The following is a 21218-nucleotide window of genomic DNA, read 5'->3' as shown; positions in this document are numbered from 1 at the left end:
ACTTGCCTTTTCAGTTCTCAGCCATTCACTGTTTTCCCTATTTTTCCTCTGTAGTACTCAAGTACTGCACCAAATGTATTCTAGAAAGTACGGAGGCCTTCTGAAAACATCTTTTGTTTTTGCTTGTATTTACCTTGAATGCGTTGCACTATGTTCAATTCTAAATGTTCTGAAAAAAGACATCCTTCATCAGCAAGCCCTGTTTAGGAGCATTGTCACTTCCTCGTTTGCTCATGAAAGACGTTAGTATTCCCTTGGTTATCTCTCTATCCAGTCCGTATTGCTGGACTGCTTTGTAAAAGAGTTTGCTTCTAAACTTTCTCACAAAGAAGGATGGGGAATGCTAAAAAAACCCCAACAAAACAACAAGAGAGAATCCTTTTACAGATTGTTCTCTAAACTACAGTGGTTCAGCTGAGAGAGACTCCCCTAAGCAGGAACTTCTGTTGAAAGGGATAAAGTGAAAACAGACAAAGAATATGCTTTTTAAGGCTCTTACTGCTAATACAATGGAATATCTGGACATTCTCCTTTTCCAAACATCACCTTGACAAGTAGTAGATTTTTGTTAAAGTATTTCATGTAGATGACTACACTCATAAAGTAATAACAGGCTTGTGGCTTCTTTACAGCGTTCTGGTTGTGCAAAGAAGAAAGTTCTTGTTGCCCGAGTAAGTATCACTTTTTTTCTTGTAGGATTGTAGGCCTGCTTGTAGGATTTTGGTCCAACCTATACCTAATCTATCTTAATTATACCTAATTTTTCCCTAATTAAGTTTTCACTAGTTGATATTCTCCTAAATAAGGGGAAAGTAAAATAAAATTACTTGGGTATTTGCTCTTTGGGTGAATTTCTTTAAAGAAAGTAGATATATGAAAAAAAAGACATGAAAATCATGCTTTGAAGTATAGGGCAGCTCAAATTCTTGTTCTTCATTAAGCACATACAGAGTTGGTCCAAGCTAAAGTTAAAATTAAATGAGTATCATACAAACAAAGGACAGCTAACATTTTAGTTGAAGAAAGATGGAATAATAATGTTTGCTAATTTATTGTGCTCAGCAGCTGTGTAGGAGATACAGATATGTGTATTGTATAGTTGCAAGTCAGACTCAGTAGTAGCCCATAAAAATTATGTGCAAATAGCCTTTTATTTTATAATAATGCAGTCCTACTCAATGTACACAATAATGGGTCTGCACCTGTTATAAACAAATAATATGGAATGAAAAAAAGATGTATCACTGATCGTAGAGTTTTCATCTCCTGATAGTAAAAGTTATTGTTTTTTACAGGACACATCACATGTTTTAAGTAGAAGAGCCTATGATGTACAGGTAAACCATTCTTGTCACTTCTTCTGAACTACTGCTGGTAGTGGTAACCTTGTAGCTCCTTGTGTATCACCTACAAAAAAGAAGAAGGATCCAGTGTCTACAAAAGAGAATTAATTCTGTTTAGGGTTAGGTCATTCTTTCCTAATAGAACTATGTGTTTTATTTTATTACCCTTACAGACAAATGTGTCATTTTTTTGTTTCTTCACAGAATGCATCTTCTCCTTCAAATAGCAGCCAGTCTGACATCCAGGTAATAACATAGTGTCAACTGAATGATATCAAGGAGCTTTCTGATAAATTACATTTCATTTTGAAAATTAGGTTCCAGTAATTTTTCTGTGCTGCAGGATACCATTTTGATTTGACAACATTTTCCCTATAAAGTTATAATTTTGCACAGTTGTAAATAGTGATATTGGGCCCAGAATACACAGTTTCTTCTGTTCCTTCACCCCACCAAGCAGGTAAGAATTGCAGGTGTTTCTTTATGTAACATTTTGTAAAATTCATTTGAAAAATACAAACTATATCGTTTCAGATTCTTTTTTTAGAAATATTCATGCTCTAGTGATGGTAATGGCCATATATATAACTGTTTTATTTAGCATTTGGTAAGAAGGCACATGTTGGGGATTACATATTTCTGTTACAAAAGTACACCCAGCTTTCATGTTCTGTAGGATTATGTACTGCTGCAGCAGTGTATATATTAGAGAATTATGAGAAATTTAACTGATCCAGAGTGGGAACTTGTTCTGTTTTTTTAGTATCTTACCTTGTATTGGTACCTATCAGCTTCCCAGGGATCTGAAATCCTGGTACACCCAGCATTATGTAGATTTAACATTAGCATAGTCCTCTGTCTCAGAGAGTTTGACATTTAGTTCAAGGGTACAGACAGATCTCTGAGCTCTGGAAGGTAACTATTTTCTTAATTAGTTTTCCTAATGCCCATTCCCTGTGATTTGTATCCAGTCGTTTAATTATGTTTCCTCCTAATTTATGTTTTCACAGTAATTCAACAGGTTATGCTTGTTGGTGCAGGGAAGTAATAGAGTTTGTGTTAGAGTTTCTCACTACATAGTTTTATACTTTGGATTCTAATAAAATGCTTTAATAAAATAGAATTGTTTTCTTCACAGGGTGGATCATTTATTGCAACCAGTGGATCAAGTAATCAGGTCAGGATTTCTTTTATTTTTAAGTAGTTTTGTTCATGTATCTTCCTGGTAATTTAACTAATTAAATTCAGGATTCAGAGTTTCAGTAGTTTTATATAGAAGATTGGTGACATTATCCATTAATTTGTAAATGAAGTCACCCAATTCACATTAAATTTTTCAGAAATGGCTCTCTGAAATCACTTTTTAGCACTGTTTCAATATAACGTGTTTTATTGGTGATAGCACAATGGTGATACTCCTGACTACCCTGATACTTCTCTCGTGCTGAGGCATCTGTCATTGAGACATCACACTTAGAGATGCACTATCAGCCTGGCTTCCAAAGCAAACATTAACATACACATCTGTCCTTTCCCCTCATTTGTTCTACGTACAGGAAAGGTCACACCTACTCTGCAGTCTCACAGGCTTTCTTCCCCTAAACAGTTTTGCATCTGAAATCATTAGATTTCCACAAAGCAATATTTGTTTCCTTTTTTTTTTTAATTTGTAGGGTGGTTGCATTTGTCCTGATGGAAGCAGTGGTCATAGACAGGTAATTATTTTTCTAAGTTTATACTTCCTTCTATAAAATGGAGTATTTTGAATTAATCACCTTGTAAATACGAACATTTGGTTAACTCTAAACATTAATGGTAATTTCCTTAGTATGGGTAGAACTATACACAATTAAATGAAAGAATGAGTTCCACTTAACTGCATAATTACCATTTGGCCACTTATTTTCTGTAAGTGTGCTTGGTGATCCAGATGCTCTGTCACTTGACTATTATGAGCTAATTATTCATTAGTTTCAAAAAGCAGTCAATATACCTCGTAGTAACCACAGTATTTAGTTGCATCCAGCTTAGTTTCCTTGTCTTTCTCACTGGTACAATAAAATAACTGTGACTAAAAATATCAAAATATGTTGATATTTCAATATGTCAAAATATATTTCAAAATATAATATCTTAAATCAACATTTAAATTGTTCTTTCCCCTAAAGAGAATCACTGAAATTTCATTTTCAGTTGCACTGGATAACCTTTTCTTTTAGGCAATGCCTCTGTGCCAGGAAAAAGGCCAAGGAATGTGCTTATATGGGCATTATAGACTAGTTTTACCAGGCTTCTGGCTTTTAAAGTCATCTTGGATTTTAAAGTCACCTGTCTTCTATCAGGATACATATTTCTTAACCTTTTATTGAAGCTGTATTTACATAAACCCATTTGAATGGTGTAGTATTTTTTTAGTTTTCGATTTTGACAAAAAGCATTTTGTGGATTATTCTTTCTATTAAAAAACCCATTCTATTTAAGCAGACTAATTGTATAAAGAAATTACTGCTTTCTGAACTTAACTTCATTAACTTAAAATATAGCAACAGTAATTTTGGTCAGGTACAATACCACCTCTTTCATCTAATTGAGGCTAAGCAGTAATCATGACCTACATGCTTTAAAACATAAACTAGTCTATTAAAATAAATAATACTGAAACATGAAGAAAATAAGACGTCAAAATTGGACACATCAGAAACCAATTCTCAGTGCAAATGTGTCCTCTTTGATACACAAGAGCTTGTTCCAGGTTTGCAATCATATCAGCAGATCAAATTTAGTTTTGATAAACTGTGTAGCAATAGACTTGATCTTTGCCTCCAGCCAACAGTAAAATTCAGTGATCTTTGCAAAGGAATAAACTGAATTTAAAAATGAACTTCATTTTCTCTCCAGGGCCCTCTACACATGGCAGCTACAGTGCTTAGATTAGAATGTAAACAGACTGGCCATGATAGGTTATATTCTAATAATAATGAAAAAGCAAGCTACAGATAGATGTACATGTACAAATAAACTACTATTTATAAATCTCACATAAAAGAGAGAGTCATCTGCTTCCTAAGGAAGTGGTCACAGCACCAAACCTGACAGGGTTCAAGAAGCATTTTGAAAATACTCTCAGGCACATGGTGTGACTCTTGGAGGCTGGTCCTGTGCAGGGCCAGGAGTTTGACCTGATAATCCTTTTGGGTCCCTTCCAACTCAGATTATTCTGTGATTCCTTGAAGATTCTTCAGCACAGGAGAAAAATTCTTGCAAAAAGCATTCTTCTAGATTTAAAAGCTGTGAGTTACACAAAAGTCTCTTCAAACCTGAAGAATATTATAAATTAAGAGTCAAAGCTATACATATTTAAACCATCTTGTTTCAAAGGAAAAAATGGTTTTACTCATGTGGATCCCCAAATTCCTCACACTGCAATTGTTCTGCTTTTTCTCCAAGCTTCATTTAAAGGCAAGATCTTAGTCTACAAATAGTCTCAGAGGAAGCAGCCATAGAATAATACTTTCCCTGTTTTGTATATAAGGGGGAAGTGACAGTAATAGTGAATGTCATGTACTGGTAAATAGTCTTCTCCTTTAAGTGGTAAGCTGAAAAATATGCTCTCCTAAGTACTCTTTACACTTTGGAAGTTCAGTATTCTGGCAATTTTTAAAAAGACCATAAGGTCATGATCGTTGATAACAACATAGGGTCTGCAAGGTATGACATAGGCTTCTGTAATTAGAAAGAGTAAAATTAAATGTTAGTACTACTTCCAGATGTTTTAACCTGAACAGGAAATAACAGAACCTGCTAAAGTTTTCCTTATCTCTAACAGAAAGTACCAACCAGCATTCTCTTTTAATGGTTGCTGTAATGTTTTATTTGAAAGAATAGAAATTCAGAATGGACTCATTTATGTAAATGTTTGCAAGAAAATAGCTAGTCTGTGTTTTCATTTCAGGGAGCTCCAGGTTCTTCATACAGCACATATTCTGGTAACCAGGTAAACGTTCAGTTAAAATGCTCTATTCAGAAGTTCCATCTAAAACCTTCCCTGAAGGAGTAGCCAGATATAAACCAGTAACCCATTCTGTCTTCTGCACAGGGGGGGCCCTTCTTCTATCCTGGAGGATCCTATGGACAGGTAGTTGTTCTTCCTCTCTCACCAGGATAATACAGACTCCCATCCTCCTAGTTCCTTCACCCCCGATATTGTGGGTGCTATGACATAGTGTAACACAGACCCAACTGTTGTCCTCTAGAGCAGAAAACTTAAATTAACCCTGATGTAACCTGGTGGTGAGCAGCTTCACAGGGAACAGTACAGAATGGTCTTTGCAGTTTCTTTGCAGAATTCAAGTTTCAGCAGGCTAAGAAAATTGCTGCCGCATTTCTTCCACTTTAACAATGATGGTCTTGAGTTTTATTTAGGCACCTAAAAATTAGCTTAAAACTGGGAGACAGGCTATAAAGTGAGAACCAGGTATGCAGGTATTTAAACTCTCATCTGCAAGAAAATAGCTGGTCTGTGCTTTTCTTTCAGGGTGGCCCAGGTTCGTCCCACAGTTCTTACTACGGTAATCAGGTAAATATTCTGGTCACTGTGCCTGCATAGGAGCAGACTAAAAGTATTCTTTGAGAAAACAATTCAACTACAAACCAGTAAATTTCTATGTTTTCTCTGCAGGGAGGGCCTTCCTTCTATCCTGGTGGATCTTACGGACAGGTAGGTGTTCTTTCTTGTTTGTAGAGATAACAGACTTCTTTTATCTTCTTTTCTATATTCCCCGTGTAATGGCTGTTGTGAAATACAACACCCAAAAGCTGAGTCTATAATAACACCTAAGATTTATATCAGCTGTTTGTACCTTACCACATGAAATCTGTTAGAGAAAAAGACACGCTTATGCTTACAACTTTCATGGAATGATCTTTCATCTAACTAAAAAAATTAGTGATAAATAGTCCCTTCTTGTTCAACAGTATTGGCCTTGAGTGAGATTCTGATACCTTGGTATTTCCACCATCCGGTTTGCAAGAAAATAGCTAGTTTATGTTTTCATTTCAGGGAGCTCCAGGTTCTTCATACAGCACATATTCTGGTAACCAGGTAAACGTTCAGTTAAAATGCCCTATTCAGAAGTTCCATCTAAAACCTTCCCTGAAGGAGTAGCCAGATATAAACCAGTAACCCATTCTGTCTTCTGCACAGGGAGGGCCCTTCTTCTATCCTGGAGGATCCTATGGACAGGTAGTTGTTCTTCCTCTCTCACCAGGATAATACAGACTCCCATCCTCCTGGTTCCTTCACCCCCGATGTTGTGGGTGCTATGACATAGTGTAACACAGACCCAACTGTTGTCCTCTAGAGCAGAAAACTTAAATTAACCCTGATGTAACCTGGTGGTGAGCAGCTTCACAGGGAACAGTACAGAATGGTCTTTGCAGTTTCTTTGCAGAATTCAAGTTTCAGCAGGCTAAGAAAATTGCTGCCGGATTTCTTCCACTTTAACAATAATGGTCTTGAGTTTTATTTAGGCACCTAAAAATTAGCTTAAAACTGGGAGACAGGCTATAAAGTGAGAACCAGGTATGCAGGTATTTAAACTCTCATCTGCAAGAAAATAGCTGGTCTGTGCTTTTCTTTCAGGGTGGCCCAGGTTCGTCCCACAGTTCTTACTACGGTAATCAGGTAAATATTCTGGTCACTATGCCTGCATAGGAGCAGACTAAAAGTATTCTTTGAGAAAACAATTCAACTACAAACCAGTAAATTTCTATGTTTTCTTTGCAGGGAGGGCCTTCCTTCTATCCTGGTGGATCTTACGGACAGGTAGCTGTTCTTGTTTGTAGAGATAACAGACTTCTTTTATTTTCACTCCTATTGTGTCCTTGAATGATTGAAAACACTTTCTTGGGAGAATCAAATTAATCAGCCTTTTTTATTTTCTGTTCAGGGAGGGTCTTCTGCTTATGATGGCAGCAGTGAATCCTATGGTCAGGTAAATACTCTTTTTTTTCTCTTTGTGTAAATGTTGCTGAGGGCCAATACTCTGAGTGAAGTAAATATACAGCTATATCTGTATTTTGGCTCTCACTACATTCTAATGAAAGTGGTCTTTTCTTTGAGGAATAAGTAAATTTGTATATATTTTTAACTAAGTAGTCTGGAAGTTTATAGGGGAGTAAAAGGTGGGATGCATCCAACCTTTATGGCTTATTCTTCTCAACAATGCTAGCTTTGAATTACCTGTAAGACAAAGGTCTCTTCAAAAGTGGAGTTAGAATTTGAGTTAAAAGGTATGTTACATTAGTGTTTTGCAGGGACATAACTCTGAGTTGCCTAACCATTCTGATAACTAAGTAAATCATCATATTTTTAAATCTGCCAAGAAGGAGATCCCTACAGTAAGCATCCAAAAAAAAAGAGTCTGTTTGCAATATGAAAATCATTTATGTTTTCTGAACAGGGTGGATCTTCCACATACAGTGGTTCTGATGCTTATGGCCAGGTAAATGTTGTCTCCTACATCAAAAGCTTAAGCTTGCTGTATTGGTTCTTATGTGTCCTGGGTTCTATGTTTCAGTTACTTTTAAGTGACCACGACCACAAAAATGCCATTTTAACTTTTGTTTCTCTTTATTTTTGTAGCAACTTAAAATGTTTCCATAATGTAGAGAACATGATGCACTATGTATGCTGTTTTTAACTGTGCCCTGTGACTATTCAATGCTTTAAGTACTTTATTGTTTATGCATTAGCATAACATTTCCTCATTCAAAAGGAAAATATTTTGTACATTTACTTTTACACACCTTACTTATGCAGAAGCTGTTGAAAGTTTAAAAAATGGGATTTTTGAATATAAAGAATTAAAGCTTTGCAAATTAACTTCATTGAAAAGTTTTTCCTTATAAAAATGCATGTTTGCAAGGAGGGGGCTTTTTCCAGCCTCTTCTGCTTAAGCAACAGATAAAGTTACATATTTTTTCTTTTTTTGCACATTCCCTAGCTTAGGTAAAATTGGAGATTCTAAGCAGTTAGTTAGCTTTATTCTTCTATTTTATATTCTCCACAATTAAGAGCATGTAAGAGTCCTTTTATATAAAAATAAATGGTTTTCATTTTACAGGATTCACTTTCCATCGGAGGCAGTGAAACTGAAGATAGTGTAAGCAGTTCTTCTCAACAATATCAATATCATAATTCACTACCTTTTAAAGTATCTAGGTGCTTACATGGACCTTTACGTTATCTGGTGTCACATGATTGTGCTATGCATGATAAGGGCTTCACAAATTAAAATTGCAGTTACTACAGTTCTGACTTCTAACAATCTAACATTTTTTGAATTGGTTATTAGAAGTAGCAATTAAAAAGAAAGCTCTTTTTATTTCACAATTTCCATCAAAACTCAATATTAGTATATGACTACTTCCCTCTTTCCATCCCCAATTTGGGCTACACTTAGTTTGTTTTGCCAATGCCAGATATGTAAGACTCAAGTTCCTTCATCTACATATTGCATAGGAATGGTCTGTTTTCATATAGTGTGGTGAAAACTGCCTGCTTTTCCTAGGAAGATGCCTTTTCTCCTGACTAAAGTATATTTCCTAATAATTCTGCTGAAGCTGTTTATAAAACTTCACAATTTTAAAGTGTTTTCCAGGGTCCTCGTTAGTAGGAAATTGCTCTGTGCAAATAATTATAAATTCAGCTGTGCACTTTAGTCACAAGTATACTGTGTCAATAGCTTCAATGCAGTTTCTATATCAAAATCTTCTTATGGATATTCAAGAAAGCTAAAATATGATACTACAGAGGGCCCAAAAACCCCTCTGAAAGAAACTAAGGTATAACAGTAGATATGCACCACATCTTGGTCTTAAAAAATCAAGACAGCTTTCCAAATGCTGATGTTTTTCACTGAAACATTCTGGAGGAAATAAAACAGATTGAGATATGATCTCATTCCTTTATTTCACTATATCAGGATTCAGCTTTCAAAATAAAGAAATGCCATTCTCCAGAAATGAGCAGAGAAAGAACTTGTAGACTGCTTATCCTACAGCCTACATCTTCAACCTCCCCACAAGCAGTACTTTCCTTTGCATTGCACCCCTGCTTAGAAAGAAAAAGTAGTATTTGCCAAGGCAATAACTAGATTCTGATATTTTTTAGGATTCTGCCTTGCCAACTGGTGACGGCCAGAGTGAGCGGGTAAGCCCTCCTTCCTTACGTATTGCCAGGTGCCGGCCCTAGTGCTTGGCAACTGCCAGCACCTAAATTTCATCTTGTGTGGAAACCCTGGGGCAGCTTCCAGTGGGGGACAGAAAGTCCTCAAGCACAGAGGGAATGAGGGTATGGCTAAAGAGTTAAAGTTCTGCTAGAAATCCCAACTGATGCTGAGGTGTGCTCTTGAATCTCAAACTTACATCACAAATGCGATAGCACAATTTGTTCAAGTCCTTGCATTTTTTATATCATTGCTTTACTGCAAAGGGCTTCAATACCGTCATTTGTCCAGCACTTACTCTAAATGCAGCCCTTTGCTTTGTTATGCTGCATGACTTACTTATGAAGGCTTCCTTTTTCCTATTATTTTTACATGGCACATACTGTAATTATTCTAACGACATAGACTGATAAATTATTTTGTTGGAGATATAACTCTTCCAACTCTTGTATCCTAAGGAATATCTTCCACCAAAAGAGCAATTAGTCATGAAGGGACATGTGCTGTTTTATACAGAAAGACAACAGATTTTTTTTGTTTTTCTTGAATAATCCATGACAGAAAAATAAGGAATGTGGAGAAGCAAGAAGGAGTGTTTATCTTCCACTCTGATCTTTGCAGTTTTGGGGGTTTGGTTTTTTCATGTAATTTCAATACATTTTTCCAGGATTTTTATTCCCCAGGAGGCAGCCAGTCAGGTGGACATGTAAGCATCTATTTTATTTATTATTTACAGTTCCCTTCTGTACTATTTAAAAATTATCCCAATGAGTATATTACACCAAACCATTTATTTCCCAGAATATCATGACATCTGGCATCATGTCTTGTGAAATCAAACTGCAAGCTGTTTGAATAAAAAAATTAAAAATTGTGTGTGTACAACAGTCTTGTTCTCCAGAAACCATTTCAAACTAAAATAAATTGGGTCTTCTTTTTGCAGGGGTCATCTTCTCAAAGTGGTAGCTATGCCAGTGGACAGGTAAATACTAAATCTTTGTATTTTTGATCTCAAGTATCTGTCATACAAAAGTTTGAGGCCTCATATTGTATTACAGCAATTTTTAATCTGTGAACAAGATTGATTCATTCTTCCTTATATATCTCTATGTAAAAGTCCAAATGCAAGCAGAGTAGTCAAAATACAATTCATGTATTAACTGATGTTTTAACACCAGGAAAAATGAAAGTAATAAATATTTGGCATTAATTTATATATTTTAAATAAAAGTATTTTTATTGTTTTCAGGACTCATCTTCATCTGGAAGCAGCCAGTATGGTGGGCAGGTGGGAAATTTTTTTTCTTTGTTGTTATTGTGAGATATTTTTGCTCCCAATGTACATATTTCAAGAAAATATTACCAGATTGGTAATACCTAAGTTTCCAGACTACTCTGTGGTTTATTTTATCCTCATTAATCTTTCTATAGATAAAACTGCATTCTCAACCTGATAGATCTTTTGAAACATAGTTAAAAGAGTAAAAGACAATACCTTGTATTTAAATGCACGTGTCAAAGTTTTTAAATGAGAATGTAACATTTATAGGGTTCATCTTCCTCAGGAGGCAGCCAGTCTGGTGGCCAGGTATGATTTTCTTTTTTCACAGTCTTCAGCTGGGCTAGTGTCAGGCACTCAAATTTATTTCTCTTATCCTTCCTTCACAAGAACTGTTTCCCTTCACCACAGTCCTTTTTGCCCAAAGCCTCAGCAACACATTATTTTCTCTTGCTGTGTCATTTGGACATCCTGCAAGCCAGAGTAGCCAGTAGTAACTGTTTGGCACATGCATCTGAGTTTCTGTAGCTGCTTTGGTGCTAAATAAATTTCATGCATATTGAAAGTGGAAAGTGAGACACTGAATGGTGAACTCCTGGCCATCTCACAGTCAGTTTTATCAAAGTAGAAGTCACCTGTTTTCTGTATCATCTGTAATATGAAACAGTACTGCATGTACTCTAGGTGCTCTGGCCTGTTTAGGAAAAAAAATTGCTTTCTGTAGTACTACTCAGTATTTTTTACTCATCCTTTTGATGAGTAATGTTTCTAACATCACAAAAATTGTAAGTAAGAAAATTTGAAGACAAAAAAATTAGCAGTACATTGCCCCTTCAGAACAATAACTGCAGGAATAGTAGCATTGGATGAAATAGACTCAGTTCTAGAAGTTGGGCAGTTAAGAATGTAGCTTTATGGTTTGCATGCCTGGGATGGTAGAAGTAATTTGAGTTGTAACTAGAACCCACTTCAGTCCTGTGCCCTTGATATCTTAAATAATTTCTGCATTCTTTACAGGGTGGATGTGATTGTTCTGGGGGAAGTTCTGTAAGTGCTCATTATACATTTTCTTTTACTAAACTATTTAACTGGAAAATTATGTGAGATCTTATTTATTTCCAACTTACTTATTTGAATGTACTCTTAATTTTATATTCATTGTTCCTTTGGTGACTTAGATGTTTCTGATATGGTAGGAGTTATTTCTCATTATGCCAAGATTCAGTGTTACAGAATTATTGAATCATTTAGGTTGGAAAATGCCTTGAGTCCAACCATTAACTCAGCACTGCCAAGGTCACCACTAAACCATGTCCCTAAGTGCCACATGTACATGTCTTTTAAATACCTCTGGGGGTGGTGACTCAGCCCCTTCCCCAGCAGCCTGTTCAGTGCTTGATAATCCTTTCAGTGAAGAAATTGTTTCTTGAAATCCAATCTAAGCCTCCCTTGGAGCAGCTCAAGGCCTTTTCCTCTTGTTTTATTGCTTGTTACTTGAAAGAGGGACCAACCCCCACCTGGCTACAGCTCCTTTCAGGGAGCTGTAGAGAGCAATAAGGTCCCTCCTGAGCCTCCTTTTGTCCAGGCTAAACAACCCCAGGACCTTCAGCTGCTCCTCACACAGCTTGTACTCCAGACCCTTCACCAGCTCCATTGCCATTTTTGGACACAATCCCACACCTCAATATCCTTCTTGTAGTGAGGGGCCCAAAAGTGAACAGAGGATTCAAGGTGGCAGCCTCATCAGTCCCCCCTCAGTGTAGGGGGACAATCACTTTCCTACTGCTGCTGGCTGCATTATTTCTTATAAAAGCCAGGAAGCCCCAAAGCTGGCAGTGAGTTGCATTCTCTGAGCAGTGATGTCAGTTACCATACAGTATTTACAGAGATGTGTGCCTCTTCTCAAAAAAACCCAAAAGACTGCATTAAATAGCAGAATTGATTGACAAAAGATCTATCATGAAAGGAAGCTAAAATAATACCAAGTCAAATATTTGTATCAAAAATCAATGTTTACCAAATTTAAAACAAAAACTGAGTTACTTCTCACTTGTGCTTTTAAGTCCATATGAAATTATTTAAGGACTATGAAACAGGGTAATCCCTGCTTTCTAAGGCAGATCATATGTGGTCAATCCACATGTAGCATGTAAAGGACATTCCTGCACCTTGGGTAATACTCTTATATCCTAGGCAATGAGTTATGGGTAGATATAATATGATACTTCACAATTTATGATCTTCTGGGCCAAAAAAAGGGGTTTTTTCTCTCTTGGCAAATTGCTAAAAATAAGTGTAAGTGTAATTAATTTCAGGCTGGGATATTCTTCCTTTGAAATGCCATAGAACAGGCATTCTAAGGTTTTGTTTAATTTCTAGTTTATGATCAAAGACAAAGGCTAATTTTCCTTTTATTTTTTCCTTTCTAGGGTGGATCCCCTTCTTTAGTCAGAAGTGATTCCTCTGCAAATGTAAGCAATGTTCATTAGCTTTTAAGTGTGTCCTCTGTTTGCTTTATCAATTTAGTGGCCAGAGAGGATAAAAAGAGTCAGTGCCTAATAGAAGTCATACACTTGTGAAAATAACCTACTTTAGGTACAATTAAAAATACACACAGGACATTCTTTTTAATTGTAACTAAAAAATACACACAAGACATTCATGCAGCGCTCCCAGTTTCTCTTTCCATTTGAAACAGTTTTCATTCAAAGAGAAGTCTTACAATGAAAAATGTTGTCACAAACACAGGTAGATACCAGTATAAATATTTACTTTGGGAGCCAATTCCATTGGCTTCCTTGGAATTATGTAAAAATATCCCCCAAGAACAATGATTTATGTGATTGTATTCCTCTTAGATCATTTACTGCAAGAAAGTTTAGTATTAATATTTATGTACTACTATCTTTCGAGAAGTTTTGCTTCAAAATACTTCTTTTAGACCAAAATAACTGGTTGTTTTGGTTTGTTTGTTTTTTTCCCCAGGACTCATCTTCTTCTGGAGGCAGCCAGTACAATAGCCAAGTAAGCACTCATTCCAAAAGGAGAGACAGTTTGCCACTTCTGAAAACAATGGTTATTCATTCAGTCAATTAAGTTCAGTTTTTATATGGGAACTGGGTAAAAAGAGCAAAAGCTCAGGAAATGAAATTCATCACTGGGTTAGATATGGACAAAAAATTACAACAATGGGTTTTTTAGCAAAAACTACCCTTGTTTTGGGAAACTTGCAAAATGAAGCTCACAAAAAAAATACGCATGGGGAAAGAATGAATCAAAATGCATCATTTTTTATTCCTATTTGACCTAATTCCACTATGAAGAAAAACAAATCCAATCTCCCCTCTTTAAAGAGACCTCTTATTGTATGAAGTTTCAGTAAATTTTCTTAGTTTGGTTTTCAGAGTCCTGTTAGGTAGCCAATATTTTACTGCTAGCTCTGGCCCAGCATTCAGCTTTCCAAATAAAAAAAAAAAGCCACTCTCCAGAAATGAGCAGAGAAAGAACTGGAAAGAATGGCACTTTAACCTTTCCAACATGTCATACAAACAAAGCACTAGGTCTTTGCTGTCCACCCTTGCTAAGGATCTCAGGTATTTTCCCAATTTACCTTGCTCAACTTAAATTATAGTTATTAAAGCATTCTGAAAATCCTGCTCACCTGCCTTCACTCTTACCTTGTTCTCATGCTCCTGTTGTCCTGGCAGAGTCATGTTTTGCTTTAAGGAAATCCTACTGCAGGTAATTCACTCATCTGGTATTCTTTACAGGATTCATATTCCTCTGGAGCTAGCCAGTATGGAGGACACATAAGCTCTTACTTTTTAATATTTTATATTATATATTTGTTTTATAAATATTTGACTCATATTAAGGACCTCAAGAAATTTGACAGTGGTCAATACTCTGTAATAATATTGTGAACTGGAGAAAGACAAAAACCACAGAGTTTATTCTGGGATAATTATACACAAACATTCAAATAACAAAATGTAGATGTCTTTGCCACTTCTTTTCAGTAATTAGATATTAAGAAATAACTAATTATCAATTTTTTTCCAGGAGTCATCTTCTTATGGAGGCAGCCAGTATGGTGGACAAGTAAGCATTAATAGTCCCCATTTTTGTAGTTCATTTATTGTCCACCTGTCTGTCTGTCTTAGCTTTAATTTAATCTAAAATCTTTTCAGTAAATCTTACTCTGTAGTGTTTGGATGCTACTGTGATTAAACAAAACAAGTTCAGATAAAGATCATTATCCAAGACTAAGAAAAAATAGAATGTGAAATATATGGTTGACTCAATTGACTCCTGAAATTTGCAGGACTAGACATCATGCCTCTGAAATATATCAGTACTTAATGAAACTAACCAGAATTTTTAAAGCCTCATTAAATGATTCTATGAGTCTATGAAATAGGTATAAAAAAGTTTCAGTTTCCACTTTTTGTTTATTTTCAGGGTTCACCTTCCTCAGGAGGCAGCCAATATGGTGGACAGGTGAGTATTTTTCCCTTGTATTCTATTTCCTTGCATTCTTCCCTTGCTACTTTATCAAAGAGATTTGGTAGTTCTCTGTGTAAAAGAACATTTTAAGGAGATTGGGGTTTGGTTTGGGGGTTTCTGTCCATTTTTTATCTAATTTGTTGCTAAGTATATAATGGTTATAAATGTATGTGATACCAAGCCACAGAAGAGTTTTTAAGATGGAATTTCTCGTGCATCATGGTAAATGCAGATGAGTTTCACCCATTTTGGCACAGTCTGGTTTGGTATACTCACAGTTCTGCGGTGAAAGAAACTGGCTACTCCTTCGTATGGAACATGGTTTAAAGGGGTACTATGACATGGATATAGAGGTCATTTAATTCTTTTTTGTTCAGGGGTCACCTTCTTCAGGAGGCAGCCAGTATGGAGGACAGGTGAGAATCTCTTCCTGTGTAGTTCTTATTCTAACATACAGTTTCTACATCAAAAATTGCTTCTTCTATATTGACTGAAAAAAATATTTTGTGAAAACTCTGTTCATCTGATAATAGATAGGTATCTAAAGATGTATGATCTGAAGCAATACAAACACTATGGAGATCTGCTGCTTCTGTTGTATTAAATGCAGTTCTGATCTTGTTCGACCCTCCAACCTGCCCTGCTGTTGTCAAGGTTTCTTAGCTCTAAGAGTAAGGAGTGGCTGGAAGCAGATTTATCCCTTCTTTACCTCATTTCCATCAGCAAAATGCAGAATCAGAGTTGGTGTCTGAGAAGCAGTATGGTTTCTAATTGGAAGAGGGGAGAGGGTGAGGAGTTGCTAAGAGGAGTTCCATGCCCCTGTGAAGTGAAAGATGAGGGATAGGGTTCCCAGTGCTGCCTAGAGGTATAGCCTCTAGTATGGGGTGACGCATAAAGCAATAGGCTGAGTGTTTATCTTCCTGTAATTTGTCATTGTGCAAAAGAGGCAAAAATAGTGTTTCTTTAAAAAGCTCTTTAAGAAGCTTTCTGATTTGAGAAATAATTGGCACCTTTGCTTCAGGACCCATCTTTACCAGGTGGCAGCCATTATGGAGGACAGGTGAGAATTGTTTTTCTGTTTATGAGTTGTTTTTTTCCATTGTTCACTGGTTTGGGGGGGGGGAGGTTTGTGAAAAACAGAGTATTTTTTGAAGGGGTGTCTTACACCAAAACAGTGTTTAGGCAGAATAGATCTGACTTTCTGCTGTGTCAGCCCACTCACATAAGCAAAACACACAAGGCTGCTGTAAAGTAGGGCAGCAGCACTACTCACACCTGCCTGAAGCTGACTTTGATTCAAACGTCATTGTTCTGTTTAAACTGCAGCCACTGTAAAGGCCTGTGGATTTCAGTGTTGTTATAAAGTAAATGTTCATGTCCCTGGGGCACTTAAATCCATGGAAGACAAATGAAAGTGTGTTTTTCTGTGACAGGTCATAAGTTAAAGAATGTGCAACAAATATAAATGGTTTCTCTTTTCTTTAGGGTATAGCTTCTTCAGGAAGCAGCCAGTACAGTGGACAGGTAAAACTTCTCCTTTCATGGTATTTGTAGTTTGGGTACACAGTTCATCAGGAAAACAGACCCATATTTTTTGCAAAAAAAGGAACATTGTAAGATAGAATGGCTTTAAGCCAGACTGACTGAGGATTGCTGAGTAGGAGTCTGTCTGGTATTTCAGATCATGTTAAGAGCAAATGATACAGGGGCCTGTGGCATGGAAATGTTTCTTCAACATATCATGGTTTAAGAAAGCCAATTTTTTTGTGCAATGTTTAAATGCAAGCAATTTGAAAGACTGACAACAACAGAGAACAAGTGAAAAGGCTACCCAGTAACACAGAAGTAATTAAGTTACTAATCTTTTCCAGGGCTTTTCTTCAGGAGTCAGACAATCTGGTGGACAGGTAAGCTTTTTTCCTCTCTACTGTTCAGTTCTGCTAGTGTCATATACTCACAAATTGCTTTGTATAACTTTCCTTCACAAGAACTGTTTCCCATCACACATTTCATTCAGATTGAATGTGGAAAGTGAGACACCAAATAGTGAACCCCTGGCCACCTCTCCCTAAGCTTTATCAGAGTAGAAGTTACCTAATAGGCCTCCACTGGAAGTCATCTAAAGAGCGCTGTATGCATTCATAGAATCATAGAGTTTGCTGAGTTGGAAGGGATCCATCAGGATCCTGTCCAGCTCCTGGCCCTATGCAGGACACCCAAGAATGACACCATGTGTCTGAGAGCATTGTCCAAATGCTTCTTGAATTCTGACAGGCTTGGTGCTGTGACCACTTCCTTGGCAAAATTCTAGGTGCTCTGATCTCCTCAAGGGAAAAAAAAATAAAATCTGTATTAGTATTCAGAATTTTTTACTCACCCTTTTGGTGACTAGGTTTTTACTGTAAATTTTAAATGAGAAATTAGAAGATTCTATTTAAAAACTTGATCAGTAAGTGCACAGCTAGCCTAAAAGGGCAGCGAAGGGAGAAAGAAACTACCTTTTTAAGTGGAGCTTGATAAGTTTATGAGCAGTGCTTTATAGTCCATTTTCTTACAGTAGCAGAATGTGAGTTGTAACTAATTCAGAGGCCTATTCCAATCATAGATCCAGGAAAGTAAGTTTGGTTGTGTTTTGTACAGGGTGGGTGTGTGTGCCCCGGTGGAGGTTCAGTAAGTATTCTTTGTCTTTATATATTTCTCATAGTATGTACACATACTGGAAAATTCCCAAGGAACTCCATTTCTTGAAGTAATTCTGTCTGTGAAGTTCTGTGTATGATGAAAGCTTTTTCCACATTATGCTAAAATGAGCAATTTTGAATCTGCTAAAAACAAAAATATTAAATGACTTGCAACCATAGTATTGTATTCAAAACTAGCTACTCAGTTTGTAAGACAGGCCTGGGACTTTTTTAAGAATCTGTTTCCCAAATATCTCATAGCAGACCTGTTGGGTTTTGGACTTTGCTGTTATGATAGTTATTAACAGTATGATTAAACTAGTGAAACTTAGATGTAAAATCTTGGCTCCAAATGCTTTCAGAATGGAGCAGAGCAACACATTTGGAAAAGTTAAAGCTATTTCCATTTTTCTGTCTAATTAGTATATTTCCTATTTCTTTGTAAATTCCTGAAAAAAAACCCAAAAAACCCCAAACATACAAAATCCCCCCACTGTTTTGCTAAGATCAAGTTAATTTACCTCCAAAGGAGGGTTCAGTTACCTGTTTTTTTCAGTATAGTCAAAATTTCTTGGATGACTACTTCTCTTTCTTGTTCTGTGTAATCAAGCAAAATGACATGCCCAAGTAATACAACTCATGGAATATATGCCAATTCTGAGACTCAAAAGTGCTGAAAACAACATACAAATTAGAATTTATATAAATAGAAATTATAACAATAATAATTTATATATACATTATATATACACACATATATATTACTTGACATACAAGTCAAGATGAATCAGAATAGTAGTAATCAGTGTAAATGACTTGATCATTGCCATAGGCCAATATGTTCTCTTGGTTTTCCTCTTGTGACATTGAAGTTATACAGAGTAAACATTGCTGTTTCTGTTGAATACAGGGCTCTTTCACAGGAACCAATTACCATGGTGGACAGGTAGGCAGTTTGTCTCTAACATTTACACAGATTAGTTCCTCAGGAATAAACATGGCTCAGGTGTCATATTTGCCCAGAAGGCATTAAATATTGAGTTCAGTTTAGTCACAGAGATAGGTACAATAATTCCAGGGAGTGCATGGAGCTTTTATTCAATCACTATAGTCATTTCAGTTATATCCTTCTATATACAAAAGCCAAAATTTTACTCTGTAATTATAGAAGCTTTCTTACTTACTATCAGTGTCATCAGTATGATTTATATGAGGTCCAGGATTTTTTTTTTTTTTTTGCCATTTAAAATTTTTGATGCTATTAAAAAAAGTATTTATCAAAATTTTGCATTCTTTTTACAGGGCTCATATTCTGGAAGCAATCAGTATGGCGGACAGGCAAGCTACTTTTCTTTGTTTTCAAGATCTTTCTACTTGCAATTTATTAAATGAAAAATATCATGTAGTGCAATTACTGACAGTTTTTTAGAGTCGTTTGCCTCTTAATAAATATTTGAAAACAGGGACTGTTGCTCAGTAGCTGAAATGGAGTAGCACAAACAAATTTCCATTTAAAGAAATTCCATAGATCATAATTCTAGTTGTTTTATGTCAGAATGCCTCTTATCTCAAGTGATTATTTTAATTAACCCTTTTTATGTTTACATTAAATACTTGGAAAATTTGAGACAAAATATAGCAGTAGATACTGCTTTAAAAATATAAATTCTGGTGTGTTGCAGACAATAATACTACTTTCTTCTTCAGCTTCAACTCAAGTCTTCCTGTTAAGCATGTGCCATATGCAGACTGTTTGCCACTGATTCAGAAATGTTACTAGTGCAAATAGCTGACAGATGAAATGGATGACTAATTCATAAGATGGAGCTTATTTTTCATTAGTATTACTGTGTTTGCAATGTCTCACTCTACCATATTAAAAAAAATAATTTCTTTTTACTCCACTGGCAAGCATTGGAGTTCAGTATCACTCTATTAAAAAGATCTTATAAAAAAAAATCTTATGTAGAACAGAGACGATTTTTAACAGCTAAAAATCAATTTTTTTCCCAAATTATCTCTTTGGTAATAATAACAATGTTTTTACAATAATACACGATGCTCTCTGAACACGTCTGACATAGCAAAAAATCACAAATAAAGTCGATTCTTTTTTTCTCTTTAACAGAGCTATATGTAAGACTCTTGTGATCCATTTATTTATGTAACAGAACAGTCTTAGCAGGTGTTTTGTGCCTGTTTGTCCAGTTTACTACTTTCAGCTGTTGAGGAACTTAGAGGCATTAAGTCAGAAGTCTTTCACTACATCTTTTTAGATTAATATACTTTCCAGATTATTACTGAGATCTCATGTCAAGAGCCCTGTGATGTTCCATTCTGCCCAGAAAAAAAAAAGTAACTGCTGTTCATTTTCTGTAATTTTTTTTAATAGGGATCTTATCCCTCAGGAAGCAGCCAGTATGGTGGGCAGGTGAGTATATTCTCTTTCCATCCCATCACTCCTAACTCTTCCCTAACATACCTTCTCGATCAGGTCAGTTACTTGATGCTGAAAGATGCACTAATTTGGCCCTTTTAATAAGTTTAAACAGTGGAGGTAATACAGATCGGAGTCATTTCAGTAAGGTGAATAAAAAATTTGGTTAAAATTACTCTATAGTAGAGTTACTGCTCTGTGTAAAACATTCCTCTGAACATACTGTCGTTGCCAGGCTCTATTTCATAACACTGCTTTCTTGATTCAAATTGCCATTGTTGTGGTGTGTAGTACAGAGTGTAAATTTTAGGTAGCTCATTTACTTTTTTCTGTTCAAAGAACACCCAAATAAGCTTGTCCTAAGTACTGCAGAAATTGTCTCAAGACAGTGATAGAAGATCTTTCATTCAGTTAATACAAGTTTGATTGTCTTCTCACAGGGAGGCAGACCTTCTGGAGGCCGACCACATGGTAAACCAGTAAGTACAAACCAATCAAATTTACCTTTCTTTTTTCTTATACGCCCGTTCAAAAACCTATATCTAGTTAGTTATGGACTAGACAGTTTTCTGAGAATTACTTTAATATGCAAAGAGTGTCACATGATTTACTTCTCTGGGATATTCTCAACAAATGCAAACGCAGTATTTATTTTCACACAGTTCATGGTTTTGAGACAGCACTTTACTATGTAGCTGAACTTCTAGTAATCACAGAATAAGACCACTGGATTTTTATTCGTCT

At 36.0% G+C, this 21218-nt stretch overlaps 1 protein-coding gene across 50 annotated transcripts in view; it reads left to right on the top strand.

Annotated features, from left to right (window-relative positions):
• LOC116448428 (hornerin-like) overlaps positions 1-21218 on the top strand; it is a 49512-nt gene that overhangs the window by 25402 nt on the left and 2892 nt on the right. For 29 of the 50 annotated variants that reach the window (XM_032118754.1, XM_032118785.1, XM_032118755.1 and 26 more), the window contains 35 exons: positions 633-671; positions 1296-1337; positions 1548-1589; positions 2482-2520; positions 3017-3058; positions 5296-5337; positions 5440-5478; positions 5878-5919; positions 6022-6060; positions 6403-6444; positions 6547-6585; positions 6985-7026; positions 7129-7167; positions 7292-7336; positions 7805-7846; positions 8468-8506; positions 9517-9555; positions 10239-10277; positions 10515-10553; positions 10821-10859; positions 11121-11159; positions 11868-11897; positions 13280-13321; positions 13836-13874; positions 14913-14951; positions 15312-15350; positions 15734-15772; positions 16378-16416; positions 16842-16880; positions 17228-17263; positions 17997-18026; positions 18948-18983; positions 19340-19375; positions 20430-20468; positions 20915-20953. In XM_032118754.1, the coding sequence (XP_031974645.1) occupies positions 633-671; positions 1296-1337; positions 1548-1589; positions 2482-2520; positions 3017-3058; positions 5296-5337; positions 5440-5478; positions 5878-5919; positions 6022-6060; positions 6403-6444; positions 6547-6585; positions 6985-7026; positions 7129-7167; positions 7292-7336; positions 7805-7846; positions 8468-8506; positions 9517-9555; positions 10239-10277; positions 10515-10553; positions 10821-10859; positions 11121-11159; positions 11868-11897; positions 13280-13321; positions 13836-13874; positions 14913-14951; positions 15312-15350; positions 15734-15772; positions 16378-16416; positions 16842-16880; positions 17228-17263; positions 17997-18026; positions 18948-18983; positions 19340-19375; positions 20430-20468; positions 20915-20953 (1371 nt within the window). The remainder of the gene's footprint in view (positions 1-632; positions 672-1295; positions 1338-1547; positions 1590-2481; positions 2521-3016; positions 3059-5295; positions 5338-5439; positions 5479-5877; positions 5920-6021; positions 6061-6402; positions 6445-6546; positions 6586-6984; positions 7027-7128; positions 7168-7291; positions 7337-7804; positions 7847-8467; positions 8507-9516; positions 9556-10238; positions 10278-10514; positions 10554-10820; positions 10860-11120; positions 11160-11867; positions 11898-13279; positions 13322-13835; positions 13875-14912; positions 14952-15311; positions 15351-15733; positions 15773-16377; positions 16417-16841; positions 16881-17227; positions 17264-17996; positions 18027-18947; positions 18984-19339; positions 19376-20429; positions 20469-20914; positions 20954-21218) is intronic. The other 21 variants (XM_032118766.1, XM_032118765.1, XM_032118764.1 and 18 more) reach the window with 21 other exon arrangements.

This window comes from Corvus moneduloides, chromosome 9 (assembly GCF_009650955.1).
Source record: "Corvus moneduloides isolate bCorMon1 chromosome 9, bCorMon1.pri, whole genome shotgun sequence".
In the NCBI taxonomy this organism is placed as follows: Eukaryota; Metazoa; Chordata; class Aves; order Passeriformes; family Corvidae; genus Corvus; species Corvus moneduloides.
Note: the sequence above shows the minus strand (reverse complement) of the source record. Positions and strands in the feature narration are given on the sequence as shown.